The 16,988-nt window shown below is 44.7% G+C and overlaps 1 protein-coding gene across 1 annotated transcript; it reads right to left on the bottom strand.

The window, feature by feature from the left end:
• Positions 1-15,530: 15,530 nt before the first annotated feature.
• PtA15_17A243 (uncharacterized protein) lies at positions 15,531-16,485 on the bottom strand (the record flags this gene model as incomplete). The annotated part of the gene is made up of 2 exons (XM_053164339.1): positions 15,531-15,982; positions 16,089-16,485. The coding sequence occupies 2 exons, from the start codon at positions 16,483-16,485 to the stop codon at positions 15,531-15,533; spliced, it is 849 nt and encodes a 282-aa protein (XP_053028316.1).
• Between the last annotated feature and the right edge of the window lie 503 nt (positions 16,486-16,988).

Raw genomic sequence — 16,988 nt, 5'->3', positions numbered from 1 at the left:
CTGTTGGCTCAGAGTCCAGACCTGAATTTTCAGATTGACAGGAAGTCCTGCATGGTGCACAGTTGTAGAAGTGCCCTCTCCAGGCTAAGCCACAGGCAAGTATGCTACAGTTGCACCAGGCAATAACCTGTACCAACTCACCTGCAAAAAAGGCCCAACTTTGAGGGCTTATAACTTGTGTAATACATATGCCAAAATTACATCAAAAATACCTTTGGAAACTACCAAAGCAATAGAACATGAAAATATCTAGTGACCGCAAAGCTGCAACAATTACAATACATGTATTCAAGGTGTTCAAAGTTGACTTGCATAAAATCATAACACCATAAAATCATAAAATTTTAAGCAGAAAAAATATGCACCACCCAAACAATCAAAACAGAGCAATAGTTTGTAAAAGGTACATAAAAAATTATCACTCAAAAGTTTTATGATTTTATGATTCAAAAATTTTATGATTTCAACTTTGAACACCTTAATTGTATAGGCTATACATTGTATCATATTTTCATGCAGATACATTCAAATACAATAAATACGTTTTGTATTGGTTTCACCAAACAATTCCAATGATACATACATATGTACAGTTTTTGGAAAAAATTACAATACAGATACATTTATTTTGATATTTTTCCAATACAATACAGTGAAATACAATTACATGTATTGTACTTGTTGCACCGTTGGTGACAGCCTGTAGCAAGCCTCATTTTTTTTTCCAAGTTGTTAGAGGCATTCTTTGGGTATTTACCACATATTTTCATGTTTTCACACTTTTGTAGTTTAAAAAGATACTCAGTATGTAACTGTAGCATGATTATTACACAATTTATAAGCCCTCAAAGTTGGGCCTTTTTTGCAGGCGAGTTGGTACAGGTTATTGCCTTGCGCAACTGTATTGATAGATAAAAACAGGACTTTTGGCTCACCCTAATGAACTAGCCTTGAATTTGTTCTGCATGACAGAGACTTTTCTAAATATATTTACATGCAAAAATATAGGAAAAGAAGAAAGGTGATTCCTGGATCTTTAGCTAGATCAGATCTACCAAAAAAGGAAAATACATGCATATTCATATGTGTGGTCTCCAGCACTAGTCAAATCTGGTGGGCTGGGAAAGGGCAATCAAGGTTCCTTTCTGAAAACCACCTTGCACTTGCTTGTCACAAAAGAGGACATGCTCTGGTGTAGAAACTTTGAATAAAGTGAATATCAATCCAATCAGTCAACAAGGTGTTTTCATCAAGTTCATGAAAAAGCCTTGGTAAGAATGAAAAGAAAGGGTTGCCTCATATTCACAAGCTAGATGACCAGACAAAGCTTTTTTTTATCTATTTCCATAAAGTGTACATTCCCAACTTGTAAGCTCTAAAGTGTAGGCTTAGCCTTCAAGTAGACAACCCCACTAGGCTTACCCCTAGTGTCTGGTGTGATTTACAAGGTGTTCAGGCTTAGGCAGACTTCACAAGTTGGGCTCAGTTCTTGCGCGTTTTACGCCAGGCAGAAGCCTTGCTTCGGTGCCCCGGGGCTGACTGCCCCAGAAATCAACTCGGAACCCTTCATATCAAGAAGGCTAGTCTGCTGACGCCTTCACACATCTGGCGTCCATCGCGCTGGTCTCGCGGTATCCCTGTTTAAACAGAGGCTCTATGAGCATGAGCGGTTTGTGCCTTGTCTGCTTGTAAATTACATAGGTGTCAATAGGAGGTAATCTCCTACCTTCCCAATCGCGCACATGGATCGATAAGACTCCTTATCAATGCTTTCCTTAATCTCGGCCCATCCCTCCAGTTTCTACATATCAAAAACTGAAGTCATGAGCACATGTCACATGCGATATAAGCATCCAAAAATCATGGATGAAGGGATGCTCACACTCGTTGGGTCAGGGTGACACATGATGTGATGACATCAATCAGTTGCATGAGCTGAGATCTTCAATCTCAAATCTCTCCATCGAACCAAGAAAGTCCCAGACAGATCCGAGACCCCGGAAAAACTTAACCCAGTGCCTCCTGGGCGCGGACCAGAACCTCCTTTCAGGGAGAGGGGGTTTCAGAGGCCCCGACAAGCCGCGCCAGAACATAACCAAAGTGCCAGCCAACCCTCAAAATTGATACATCCTTCAAACACCCTTTTTTGCTATTAGTAGCACAACGAATTCAGAAAAACACTCACGAATGGCTGTATAGATTCCTTGGAGTCCCGTAGCAGCATCCTCAAATTTTTATCATCAAAATATCATGTTGCATGGTTTGTCAAAGTAGCTCCAAACATTCATACATTTTGGTTACTGTGTTCTGGTGTGGCTTGCCTGGGTTCTGAATTCAGGTTTGGTGCTGTGCAGTTGGCCCAGGCTCCCAAATAACAAAATACAACAAACCATGCATCAGTAGACACCATAGTCCTAAAAACTCCTGAGTATACTTTATGCTAGGGGTGAGGGTGGGTTGGGTCGGCCTGTGGGGTCTGGGGCAGGGCGGGTCCGCCAGGTGCCAATTTTTGACCCGGATGGGTCAGCCCAGTGGGTGGCCCATCTTGGGTTGGGTCCAGGGTTTTTCAAGATGGGTCGGCCCATGGGTACCCATTAAGACCTGGTTCATGTAGGGGATGTGAGATATCTGGGAATCAGAAACTCCAGAATTTAGTACAGAAGCAATATCTGCCAATGAAACCTATTCTGAGGCAGTTGCATCTTATTGTCTGGACTCTGAAGGAATCAAGGATTATCCCCACAAGAGAGAAGACTGGAAAGTCAAACTACTTACAGGAGTTAATTTGGGCAATGAAAGTGAGATAAATCATGAAAACATTGTGAGAAACTAAGAGAAAAATAACTACCATGGCCCATCAAAAGTCATATATGGTGCATCAAGCCCGTTTGGGCACTTTCCCAAGTTCTGCGTGTAAATTGACAAGTTCGCGTGCCCAGGCCAAAGCCCGCTGGGCCGAGTCCCAAGAGCGCGTGGCCTAGACACAAGTTCCGCTTGGCACATAGCCAAGTTTGGGGAGTCAGGGGACAAGTCCCGCTGGGCCGGTCCCCAAGAATATGTGCCACGCACACCAAGTGATGCACCCAATAGCTCAAAGGGGTGCATCACTCCGGTAAATAACTCACAAACAACTCACAAGAAGGAGGGGGGGTAGGATATTATATTTCTGACTGTTTCTACATTCATGACATGATTTTTTTTTTCTGTTTTTTTTGTTGTTGTTGTGAGAGAAAAAAGAAAAAAATTACTCGTGAGGCGGGGGCAATAATATAGCCCCAGTAATTTGTTGATATTCTAAGCAAGGGTGATAGAGTCGCCAACAATGATTGAAGAAATTGAGTGATTTTTCCAGGGTAATTGTTGTTTCAATCCCTTGGTTGATTTCTTCAACCATTGCCTGTTGATTGGGCGGCTCCTTTGATTGAACCCACGACTTGATTGAATGGAACAAGTATTTGATTGGATTCAAAAATGGCGAGTAGGGGGGGAGGAACCCAATGTTGATGTCCTTCGACTCCTTGATTGAGGTTCAGACCTCTTGAAACCAATCACCCCCGTGGATTGAGGCGTTGTCCATGATGACAACACTGCCTTTTGGCAGCCTGGAAGCAAGACTGCCAAGAAAGAGGCAGAAGTCATCTGCCCCAACCCCTTTGGCCATCCTACCATCGGCGTTTCAGAGCTTGTGATACTCGAAACCTGTCTCCGAGAGCGCCCCTATCAAAGTGACCTGCTTGACCTTGGGAACAAGGCTCAAGACAGCGGGTTGACCTTAAGCCAACCAAAATAAACATAACTACATTATTTTCAATTCAAGAAAACAGAGAAAGAAAATAAAGACACAACAGATGAAGCATAGCCATGTGATTGGCCTGAGTGAAGTTCAAAGCCAGCTTCATCAACAAAAACCTGCTTACGTCCGAGATCGAGACCACGCCGGTTGACAAAGTTGGCTTGCTGCTCAAGAAGCTTGGGCTTATTCCATGCAGCTGGGATGTTATTGACCTGCTTCCATGATATATCCATATCATGGATCAGGTCACTAACAGCCTGGGTGCTGACCTTGATGTCAAAAGTGTCCTTGAGGTATTGGACAAGCTCAGGGAGTGTGACAGTAGATCGTTCCTCAAGTTGAATGAGGAGGTTGGTCTTCATGTTGTCTGTGAACTTGGAGGGTCGCTTTTTGAAGGTTTTGACATTGTTCGGATCCTCCCTGACGATCCGCTGGACAGCTCGGCGCGAAACTTTGAAGGCTCTTGTAGCCTGAGCAATTTTCATTTGTCCGCTTGAAACGTTTTCGCGAATGAGTTGACAAACCTCGGGCTTGATGATGCCGTTTGGCTTGCGGGAGGTGTGTTGGAGTCAATCATTTTGGTAGGTCCAATTCTTTTCAAGGTTTTCTTTTCCTTTTTTGACTGCCGTGTGCTGAGATGTTTGCTGACGGAGCTCCTGGAGCCGCTTCATGAGTGAGTCCTCCTCCTGTTTGTTTGCTTGGATCTGCAGATCCTCCGCCGACATGACAGGATCCATCGTTGGTTCCTGGTCAAAAAATCAAACAGAAATGACGGTCAACAGGGAAAAACAAAGTGTTAAAATTCCAGAAAAGGTAGTCAAAACCATCCAGGAGGATAAAAAACCGTACATACCAACATAGGTGCGTTGTGTCGTGGTGTTGCGTACCAAATGGGTGATGGATGGCTTGAGGAGCTTGAAACCAAATTGGCCAAGCGGTTGTGTAGGCTCACCCGGGGCTTGGCTCTGTGCCAAGATTTGGGCCCCGCGGAACCCGCCCAATCAAGCCTCCTGTGCACACTCCCAAGCGCGCGTGGCCGAGTGCCCAGCGGGACTGGGCCAAGTGCCCAGACGGGCTTGATACACCATACCAGTCCTTAATGCAAAAAATATGCTTGATGCTTCTTGGTTCTAAGGCAGATTGCTGCCAAGAAAAAATTCTTTGGCCTCTGGAAAACATGCGCTTGGAGGACGCGCTTATTGCTATAATAGCAAGGAATTGACATGCCATTGATGCCAAATTGGGGTAAGATTTTTGTTGTGTACATCAATATTCAAGGATCTCAATGCCTTTGGGTTAGGGATGCTCCTTCAAATATTGAGTGATCCCCGCTTGAATGCCCTGTAACAACAATGGGAAGTTACTTGCATTATGTTATCCAGCGGCATTTTTGTAATGTAACTTCCCACCGTTACTAGATAACACATTATTATTATCTGGTGAAATGTTCCTGCGCTTGTTTGGATAACGTAACAGAGGGGACTTTCTGCCTTGATGCCGCAAAAAATAATGCTGATAACGCGCTAACCGCGTCTAACTGCGTTGTCTGGTGTAAAAGCACCGTAAAAAGGGAAATAAACCCATGTTATCCGCACGTTATACTCCTCAGATTGTGGGGGGTAACATAACGGGTCTAATAAAACAGAAAAAAAAACGTAACTAAAACAACACTGCCATTAGCGCAAGGATAACAGCACCAATTCAGTTAAGTTATCTGTTACTTTTTGTTATGCATAATGTAACTTCCCATTGTTGCCTGTAATGACACAGTTGTTTGGTATTGCAAAGTGCCAAATAACCTTTTCTTCTTTGTTAAAGTAGAGGGGGTAGCTTGAGGATTTGGAGAAGTTGAGGAAGGCAGCTTTTTCTCAAAATCAGCAGCAATCATGCAGAAAATTACTTTGATTCAATCAACCAATGTGCCATAATGCTCTATGATAAATTTCTGGTGAAATTTCCAGACATCAAAGGCCAGCCAGGCCCATTGGACATCTCTCCTGATAAAAATAACTGTATGCCTTGGGGCTTGGGGCATACCTTGGGGCATACAGGGTTCAGGGTACGGGCTGAGCCCTCATGCCCCAACCCAAACCCCGGGTCACAGCCTTACATCTCCCTGTGGCCAGGAAACCTTGAATGCAAGGTTTGCCTAAATTTTTGTGCAAACTGTAATTTTAGGTTAAGTGCATAACAAAACAAGAATTTTTTGAAAAAAACCCAAGCATTCTACAAAAAACAATATATCAATAACCAAGTATTGCTCCATTTTGACAGCTAAGAATTATAATGACCAGGCCCTATGTATTGTGTTTTGAATAATGCTTGGATCTTTCCTCAAATTTTCTGGTTTTGTTATGTAGTAACTTTATTTTAAACTTCACACCAAACTGTAAAAGCCAGACCCAACTTTGAACAAAACCTTGAAATTGACTTCTGCCCAGGATGTCTTTGTGTCACGACCCAGCGCTTGGTTGGCCTCTCCCTGCCCGGCCCATACTGGCAGAGGGCAACGGCTGATGATCATGGCCTGTGGTTGGTAGGGTAAAGAAGATGCTCTGGTTCTGAAAATGAACTCGGTATTTCTCTAACCCAACTCCTTCACCCCCTACTGGAGGAAATTGTCTCTGGGGGTGGATTTAGCCTTGGGCCTCATCTGACATCTATCAAGATGCACCATGTGGAAAGGATATCAAAAATATGGAGTTGACCTTGGTCAACGAAACCAGAAAATTTGACAAATCATCCAAGCTTTATTCAAAACACAATATTTAAGACTCAGAACCGGCTGCATTGAGTCAAAAAACCGTGAGAGGGTCCATGGTCCGATGATCCAAACGGTTCCCCACCTGTCAAAAATTATTCCACAAAATGAAAGGACAGGACCAACTGCAAATTGCAAGCAACCAGCAATTTTGCACTGATTTTTTCCCAAAGAAACAAGGAAACAATGCCTAAGAAGCAAGGCTATAACTTTGCCAATTCAGAATTGCTCTGAAGGGCTTGGTTTTTGCTTAGGTGACTCTTGAGCTTAAAAATGGTGAAAGAATTGTCATTTTCTCAAAGTGCTCAGGCCACGCAGGTGAATTTTGAGGTAGTTCTACTACGGAGTGTCCCCCTTCAGGACCCCCGTCCAAGAGGCTCTGTTAAGCTCGCCCCCCCCCCCCCCCCCCCCCCTTCAAAATACTCAAGCAGCATCAAATCTCCCGCCAACATGAATGTGTTTGGTGTTGAAGGCTGGGAAAAATGGACAGCACTCGAGGGCAGCTTGGCTACGAAGTCAGCAGCTTGCAGGTTCTTCAACATCCAGTATGAGTAGATACCAGTGTGGGAACACCCAAGGTGGTTACAATGAGTAGTAGATGTAGAGTTAAGGGCAGCTGTTCTGTTGCTCTCAAGGCTCCACGGAGGCCCGGGTGAGGATATAAAAATGGTCAGTAGTGTCCAAGCCTTTCCTCATCCTGCTAATCAATCCAGAAGAGTCACTCCCACAAATTTACTCCACCCAATATTCATAAAGCTCCCAGTACCCTAATCCTCCCTAACCTAATCACCCCCAATATATTACCGCATTCCCAAGATGGTTTCCCTAGCATACCTGTTCACAATTTTTGCAATCTTTGCTGCGGTCACTCGCGCCAAGGAGGTAACCGCCGGCAAGAAGTCTGACAATGTTGAATCAAAGTGGCTTGGCGGGGTTGGCTTCGGCCTCTCTCCCTACTTGTACATGGGCTGGGGAATGTCATTAATGGGCGGTAGTTGGCTCAGCCCCTGGATGTCAGGCTTGTACGGCGGCTGCTCCGCCTACAGCTTCTTTGGCCCCCTCTACAACGGCATGCTCTTTGCGAAGGCCTCCGACTCGGCTACCACCGTCAGTCTGTAGAAATACAAGCTCAGACCACCCGCAGCAACCGTCAAGGAAGCTAGCGCGGTTAGCCCCAGAACCAGCTGCTTGTAGAGTGCGGTTTCCCAGAACCCCAGACCCAGCTGCGCAAAGAGGTAAGCCCTCCAGCAGTCCAGCCCTAACCCAATCTATAGCTGACGCGCTTTGCTCGCTCACTTGCAGATATGGCACCCACAATGGGAAAAGGAAAAAGATACCCAGACTCCAAGTACGTTGTGGTGATTTATATAGGGGAGCGTGGTAGAATGTCCACTCGGGGATAGCGCGGGCGGGAATGCACAGAGAGGCTCAGGCAGAGTGCATTCCGGTGACATAAGCACTGAGGATGATGTCAGAAAAGCATGCTAGAAAAGCTTACGGAAAGTCACGCGCGGGCCGGAATGCACGGATTGCCAATTGCGGATCACGGATTTTGGTCAGAGCGGGAAAGACAGAGCTGGACTGCGGCGGACTACACACGTGGACTGGTAGCAGCAGCGCGTCAGTGGGTGAGCTACAACAGCCAAAGCGGGTTTCACCAGCGGGTGGAACCGGGGTGGAGGCGGTGACAAGAGACTGACTGGCGGGGGCTAGACAGAGGATGGTGGGAGGTCAAGCGTCGGAGAGGAGTGGACTCTGGGAGAGTGACGTGCAGAAGAGCAGGCGGAGCTGGAGGACTAGTGCGGGAAAGTGTCAGACGTTCGGGATTGGGTGGGAACGGCGATGTGCGTGGAGGGAAGGACGGGAAAAGGGGGCTCATGGATTGCACCAGGGGAGATATGTTCCCACTCCCCAGAGAGTGCCAGAGCTGAATTTTATGTGAGTTTTGGTCAGATGTGAGCCTGATGTGGATTAGTAACTCATCCCCAAAATAGTAAATTGGATGGAGAAGTTAGTGAAAAGTCAGTCACAATTGATTTGGAAGTCAACACAATTTTGTGTAGAATTCTTTTGTTTTCTATGTACAACTGTAGGAAGAAATATGATGAAATGATATTTCACCAAATTCCAACTCATCAATTGCTCCTGTCTACTGATTTTTAAGGATGGCAAAGCAAAATTCCCATTCTCAAAAGTAATTCCTCCAAAAAAATGGGTTTCTTGTAATTCACATTATATGCCCTGATGTACAAAATTAAACAAAAAGTTGACTTGGTATTATTGGGTTTAGATTTTTGGAATGTGGTAATGTTGCAGTCATTGAAATTGAAACCCATTTTCTTGGAAATGTGGGAATTAATTTGAATTTGGCTGATAAAAATGACAAAAAACTGTTTTAATAGGGTGAAAGTCTGAGTTAAGTCAAGGTTGGATTGTGGTGCCAATTCACTTTGGCCATATATCCTGTCCTCCTTACAAAAATGATCTAGTGAATTTTGTATTTTTTTGCTTTTCAAAATTCACATGTGCACATGCAAGTTAACCTTTTTGCACTTTGCTAATAGTCACCCTGATGTACGCGCGTACATTGAGGTGGAAATATCACAGGATGGGCTTTTCACAACCACATGAAAAGTAGAAAATTTGTTTTGAGACACCAATTGTCCCCCTGATGTACGCGAGTACATGAGGGGGAAAAAATCACAGGCTGGGTCTTTCACATCTCCATGGAAAGGACACACTGGTCATGGAGCCAAGAAAGGACTATATTCTGGATGAGTTCTGGATGAATTATAGATGAGTTCTGGATGATTTTTTGGCAATTTATGGTTTATTTCAGGATGATTTCCAACTGATTTCCACGCTGACTTCCAGTCTTGTTCATACCTATTCAATATTGCTTTACCAAAGGCCTCCAGCACAGTTATGGAAAAAAGTTACGGTGAGGCACTCCCTGGGGAGTGGGAACATATCTCCCCTGGTGTTGTATCTTCTCTTTCCTAATACTATTATCCTATCATCTTATGGATTACTCAGGAGTGTACTTACACAGCTTACGGACCTACTAGAGTATTAGGAGAGATATTTGTGACCTTATCTTTACTTTCAGAGTTACTTGCGGATTCTGTGCTTATGGAGTGCGGAGCTTTATTCACTTGCGGATTATTACGCTATAGATCAGGCTCAGTGAGTAGCGCTGAAGGCTAGCGGATAGTAGAAGTGCAGAGCCGAGTCACCGACAATCACACAGCCCAGAAACTAATATTCTTGAAGAAGGTGGTCAGCGGAATTTTCCATTGACTAACCAGCTTTTATTCTCACAACGTACTCGAGGAGAGTTAAAGTTGCAGTTCATAACAAGCTGACAAACTTTAATCTTGTAGATCTCTTGCAGAACGCATCGGCAAGCAGACCTCAGCCTCCCTACTTGATAGCATAACGGCCAGAACCGCAAGCGGTGAGTCAACGCATCTCCTATATGCGGACAGATCATAAAGCTAAAATTGTCACAAACTACGTTTGTCAATCAGACCCAGACCCAGCAAATCCGTACAGACAGGATAAGACCAGAATTCCAAGTTAACTGGCTCCTGCTTTGGTAAGCCCAGAGCACAAACTCAAAGCACACCTGGAGAATGAGAGCAGGCGCTAACAAAGGCACATTCCCTAGACTCATACTCAACATTTCTCCAGCCAGGTGTCTAGAACATAGCAACCCAAGAACTCCATCAGCCCTAAAGCAAAGCACCCATTTGTGCTGCTTTTAGGTAACTTAGTTTTTCTTCCTCTTAATTACAAATTTGTAAATACATGTTATTAAGACAAAGAAAAACACTCTTTTAGTTGCTCCAAATTTTTCACAGTCAACGGGCCATCTCGCTCGACTCCAACCAACTAGAGCTAACAACAAGCAAGTCTCCTGCAAGAGAACCACCGGCAAGACTCACAGTTTCTCAACACAAGATTGCCTTGGGTATGTTTCCTGCACTCCTTTTCCTATTAATCAGTGCTCCATCCTCAAGGCTAATCAACACTCTACATATTCTCAGTGCCGCTTGCCAATTGGCTGAAAAGAGCCTCTTCAAGGCATCTGTTGGTGCTTGCACATTGTTGCTTGTCAGCCCCAAAGACCGAGTGCTATCCAAAGATGTGTAAATATCCAATCTCGCCCCAAATTTCAAGAGGGCATTGGCTTGCTTGTTTGTGTCCCCCAGGCGTCCTCTGCCGCTGTACTTCCAGCATGCAGTTTGTCCTCAACCCCCTCCAATGTTGCACTTGCACAGTTTGAGGGGCTCTACTTGGTGGCCCCCTTTGCATAATGCCTTCAATGTGGTGCGCTGGGGGCCATCCACCCACTATTTTAAACCCTGCTAGACAGGGATGGATAGTGGGTCTAGTTTGTGGTGTTTGGATTTTGTGTTAGGGAGGCTCATTTTTGTGATTTGTTTTTTTTGAAAGGGGGAACCCTTGCATTTTTTTTGTAATTTGTTTAATTTGTAGGGGGAACCCTTGATCTTTGTTTCTGTGTTTCTCTGTCTTTAATAAACTTGGATTACCAAAAAACCTTCTTCAAGGTTTTTGCACATCAGCAAACAGGAAGAAAATCCTTCTTTCAATGGAGATGTCTTGACTTCCCAACCGCTCATCATAGCTTGGACAGGACCCCGGAAGGGGGTTTCCAAGCCGCCTCATGTACGTATCCAAATGTTACAGCCCCTACCTCCAGCTAACCTGGCTCAATGCATCAACAAAAATATGTGTAGTGACACCTTTAAACCCATATCAATGCTGTACAGGTGTTTAAAAAGCAAAATTGGTGATGGCAGAATAGAGAAATTTAAATAACTCCTTGTGTACACGTATCTTTTTTTAAAGTTTGGCTGGAGCCTACATGAGGCGGCTTGAGAGAAGCCTTCTGGGGTCCTGCTTGGACTGAGTGCCAATTTTGAGGCCTACAATCACTCCATATCCAGAGGAGCATCAGTGTCACTGGTGCCAAGTGGTTTAAATCCTTGTTCCAGCTACATTTGAATGGGTGTTGAAAATGAAATTCCTTGGTTTTGATCTTTGGAAGTGAGGATAAAGTGGGGCTCATGAAACGAGCTTGTTTTACAGGGAAAATATTTAGGGGGTTGAGAAATCAACTCCCTCAAATTACAAAATCAACTCCCAAACGCAGTTTACGTCGCGCGGACCGCTTCACCACGTCTCCCCCGGGTCCTCCTGACCGCATTTTGACCTGGGGGCGTTTTGGGAGTCGGAATTTTAATTCCGTGATGCCAAACGTGAGTCGGGATTGTAATTTTACAATAAATCCCAGAAAATAGAGAAATATTTATATCTCCTCACTGGAGCACCAAAACGCTCCCAAAATTTTACAGCAATCTAGATACACTGTCTAAAAAATATTTCTAGATTTAAAGCAGTATAAACTGTTGAGTTTTCAACCAAAGGGCCCAAAAAAGGGGCGGAGAAGCGGCAAGGATATTCTGGACAGTGAGAGGAGGATTTTCTCACTGGAACGGCTCAAGGGCGGAAAAAGAAGGAGAGAACCGATGGGTTGATTGCTTTGGACTAGGCTATGGTTAAATAGACTATGTACATGGCATCAACTTGTGGTTTGAGAATAATAATGAATAAAAATAATAATGAATTTGAAACTTCTCAACTCAGTGTAACATGTCAAAAGGTACATTGATATCCCCATCAGAGATGCGCGCAATCTAGAGGATAAGCAGTAAACAAGGAAAGCTAACAGTCTAATCTGAGCAGGGATCAAAGTCTACAAGATCAGTAAGAAAGAAGCATGACCATGAATAAAAGACAGACCACATAGAAAGGGGGCAACATAAGTGTTGGATAGCTTTGATCTGAAAACAAGCCCATAGAGGAGGATAAAGTAGGTGGAATGGGGGGATAATGGAAAGTGAAGGGTTTTTAGGGATGATTGGAAAGACAGAAATCCAACATAAACAATCAGGAAGGCCTTGCAGAACAGGGGGGTTAATTTGGCGGATTTCCTGCTAGGGAAATCCCGCGAAACCTTATCTAAGGTGCTCCAAATGGCCCCAAATTTGTTCTGCCATAAGAATACACTCTTTAAAGATTGTGTTTAGCTTCACAGCATTAGGACACCTCAGGGACACCTTGTGTAGCCGGGGGCTGATTTGGCGGATTTCCCACCAAGGAAATCCCATGAAACCTTATTTACGGTGCTCCAAATGGCCCCAAATTCTTTCTGCCATAAGAATACACTCTTCAAAACATATTTTGAGCTTCACGGAATTAGCACACCTCAGGGACACCTTGTGTAGCCGGGGGCTGATTTGGCGGATTTCCTACTAAGGAAATCCCGCTCTAAGGTGCTCCAAACACCCCCAGATTTTTTCTACCATATGAATAACATCTCTAGGTAATATTTTTAACACCAAGGAGGTATTAAGCATCAGGAACACCTTCTATAAAGCCCTGTGGATAAGGATTTGGCGCAGTTCCTTAGTAGGAAATCAAATTAGCCCCCTGCTTATAGAAGGCGTTCCTGATGGGTAATACCTCCTTGGGGCTCAAAATATTTTCTAGAGAGTTTATAAATATGGCAGAAAAAATTTGGGGCCATTTGGAGCACCTTAGATAAGGTTTCGCGGGATTTCCTTATTAGGAAATCCGCCAAATCAGCCCCCGGCTACACAAGGTGTCCCTGAGGTGTGATAATGCCGTGAAGCTCAAAATATGTTTTGAAGAGTGTATTTTTATGGCAGAAAACATTTGGGGCCATTTGGAGCACCGTAGATAAGGTTTTGCGGGATTTCCTTGGTAGGAAATTTGCCAAATCAGCCCCCGGCTACACAAGGTGTCCCAGAGGTGTTCTAATGCTGTGAAGCCCTTCATAAGTTTTAAAGAGTCTATTCTTATGGCAGAAAACATTTGGGGCCATTTGGAGCACCTTAGATAAGGTTTTGCGGGATTCCCTTAGTAGGAAATCCGCCAAATTAACCCCCCCTGTTCCGCAAGGCCTTCCTGATTGTTTATACTGCTGTAAATCTAAAAATATTTTCTAGACAGTGTATCTAGATTTCTGTAAAATTTTGGGAGTGTTTGGGTGCTCCAGTGAGGAGATATAAATATTTCCCTATTTTCTGGGATTTATTGTAAAATTAAAATCCCGACTCCCAAAACCCCCCCGGGTCAAAATGCGGTCATGAGGACCCGGAGGAGACGTCGCGAAGCTGTCCGCGCGACGTAAACTCCATTTGGGAGTCATTTTTTTAATTTATGGGAGTCGATTTCTCAACCCCCAATATGTATCAAGATACCATAGAGTGAAAACCTCAACTAGCTTGCAATAAGGTTGGATTGGATTTAGATATGTATTCTTATTTTGTGTTATCTTTGCTATTACGTAGCTGCAACAATATCATGCATGGCTTAAAAGCTGAAAACCTGCATCATCTGGATTCTGCATCAACAAGATTCTTTTTGAGTAATGGTGGGAAGAGAAAAATGGGATGAGGCTAATTCCATTGCAGCAGCCCATAATTGGGGCAAGAAGAGTTGTCTCTCAAGAGGCCGTCCACACACTGCATATTCCGCATCCCCATATCTTCACTGCCTTCTAGGCCTCTTCCCATCCTCTACTGCTTAATGGTAAATTCACACCTGGGCCCTGGCTCTTGGTCCTGAAAGAACTTCCAATCCACTGCGTTTTGCTTTTCAATTCCTCCTCTGCTCTTTCTATTTCAACACTGACTATCCTCTGCTGTCTCTCTGAGACCCTCCTTTCAAGAGGCTTGGTTAAGCTAGCACAAATATGCATTCCTTGGTGCCACAGATATGATTGGGCTTGCTGTATACCGTTTTCAAATCTAATTATTCAGGCCCCATTTAGATGCACTGTGAAATGTTACACATCATTCATGTGCCCAACGGTGAGCCAATACACTAACGTTATTTGTTAGTGTAGTGTATTTTAGCCAAAACCAGCTAACAATAACAACATTTTCTGCTATCTTGTTTTTTGTCTTGCTAACAATACAGGAACTTGCCCAGGAAATAGTGATGGATAACAGCAATAACTGTTATTGTATCCTGTTAGTAGCAATAAAAGGCCTTTTATTGTTGTTATTGCTGTTATTTCCTGTTATTGTTAGTATGGATACTTGTATATCAGATAACAAATAACATGAATTTGGGAGTCAATAAAATGGCTACACTAACAGTTATTGTCCAATAACGTTAGTTTAGTGCAGTGGCCCATTGCTGATGTGCCCCTCATTTTTCCAGACAGTACCTCATTACAGTAAAATATCATGGGATTTAGACTAGTTCAATAATGGCTTAGGCCCCATTTGGAAACACTGTTATCCGTGATAAATGAATTTATCACTTGCAACCCCCAGGGATTGTGGAAATTTGAGGGAGACGGGGGCCTAACTTGGGGTCGCGCATTATAAATAGTCCCATTTATCTCGTATAATGAGTGCATCCACACAGGGCCTTAGAAATTTCCATAAAACGGGTCATAAATGAAGCTTAATTGTCCTGATATTGCATGTATTAATGTGATGTAGGTAGCAGAAGAAAAGGAGCTTATAAGTGAAGATGGTTATGGATTGTACGTGGCAAGAAAATATTCCAGTGAGAAGCAAAAGATATTCACAGTCTGTAGACAAGGGTACTCTTGGTACAATCAAAGAACCAGTCAACACATTGACACATCAGGCAATCAAGCTGAGGGTATTTACATCGATGAGCTTTTGCAGTTCGGATGTGGTGAGCGCCATCCAAGAAATAGAAGAAGAACAGAAGAAATTGGATGGGTTTTCATCTTTGTACTCAAGTACATCGTGGTAAGTAATAATAATAATTCAAGTCCTTGACCAGGGGGGAAAGGGGCGGGGGGGGGGAGGAGAGACTGAAATCCACACTTTTAACACAAGGAGAAGAAATTAAATTGGAGGGTTACAGGGGCCTGGAAAGCTATGTCTTTGAAGTTGATTGTCTTAAGGGCGAGGTGAGAAGAGACTTTGCTTTTGCGAATCTGCTTTCGCCCTTTGCGGCTGACTTGCCCTTCTCGTCGTCCTCGTCGTCCCAGCCCGAGCTGAGAGTCTTGATAGAGCCGTTTTCGAGTCTTCGATCGACCTGAGCGATTTCAGCAGCCGAGGCCTGTTGGGAGGGCTTCTCGGGCTTCGGCGGCTCGTCTGGGGAGTCGCTGCTTTCTTGGGTATACAGTAATGAGGCGACCGAGGCATGGATGAGGTTCGGAGCTCCTTGCCCCAGCAGGAAGCTTAGCCGACAGAGCAGGAGGATGTTGTAGAAGCTCAGGAAGACGACGATGATGAAGGAGAGACCAAGCGTGACGGAAAGATCGTATTGAAGCGTTATTGGCAGCAGTGGTGAAGTTGGTTGGGGAGAGAGAGAAGCAGCACCCGCTAGTGGACCAGACAGATGTTAGCACAATGTGTTCAGGCTATTGCCCCATGAAAATCCATGTTGAACTCGGGTTAGGCCTATGAAGCGACGGGGGGCGAGGCTTACCTACGGTGAGGACTACTACCAGGCCAGTCCACACGGCCTCGACGATATACCGGGCCAAGAAGGAAGCAATCCCGAACAATGGAAGGCCCACGGCCAGAGGGATGAAGATGATGAGAGTGATGCAAGGAGCGATAATGACAGGCAACGCTTGCCGGCGCGAATCTTCGATCCCGATCCGGCGCCGAGGCCCCAGGCCGATCACAAACGGGAGCGAGTTCTGGAACTCCCGGACGACAATCACCACGTTCGCTAGGGCGAGCGTCCAGAGGAGCACAAAGAAAAACACCCGCAATGCGCACAGTGGCTTCTTGCGGATCTGCGTCTGCAGTCGGGCACTCGTTATCTGGAAGTTGGTTGCGGGTCTTTCGGCGGGCTTTTCGCCGGATGGTTCGGCCATCTTTGTTTTTTCGGTTTTGTTTTGGCTGTGTGTGCTGAGTTATGCTTGAACAGTTGTGGGCGCTTGAGTATCCTGCGATGGACGGTGGGGAATTGCTCAAGCTCTGGTCACTCTTTGGAATGTGATTTTCACCCTAACAAAGGTGGCGGATGAACATAGCTGTTAGTGCGCTTCCACCAGGCACGAGTCATAGTAGAAGAAAACAGTTGCCTACCGGTGACTTGATTGTAATGGGGCGAGCTGAGTCCCAGAAAATGCAAAAGAAGTCTTGACTCGAAATGGTGGTAGTTAGGAAGGGCTCCAGGACCTCATGAAGGGAAAATGATGAATCAGAACAACGACAAATTTCGCCGGAGCAGATCCAGGCGATTAATCAAGAGGGGAGAGGTGTGGTAGGGGGTATCTACGATGATGTTTGACCCAATCAAACGGGCTCGCTCACCGAGACTGTAGCGAGAACGGAATGAACAGAGGCAACAAAACGGGGAACGTAGAGGCGAGCG

Source organism: Puccinia triticina, chromosome 17A (genome assembly GCF_026914185.1).
Source record: "Puccinia triticina chromosome 17A, complete sequence".
In the NCBI taxonomy this organism is placed as follows: Eukaryota; Fungi; Basidiomycota; class Pucciniomycetes; order Pucciniales; family Pucciniaceae; genus Puccinia; species Puccinia triticina.
This window is presented reverse-complemented; position numbering and strand designations above follow the sequence as displayed.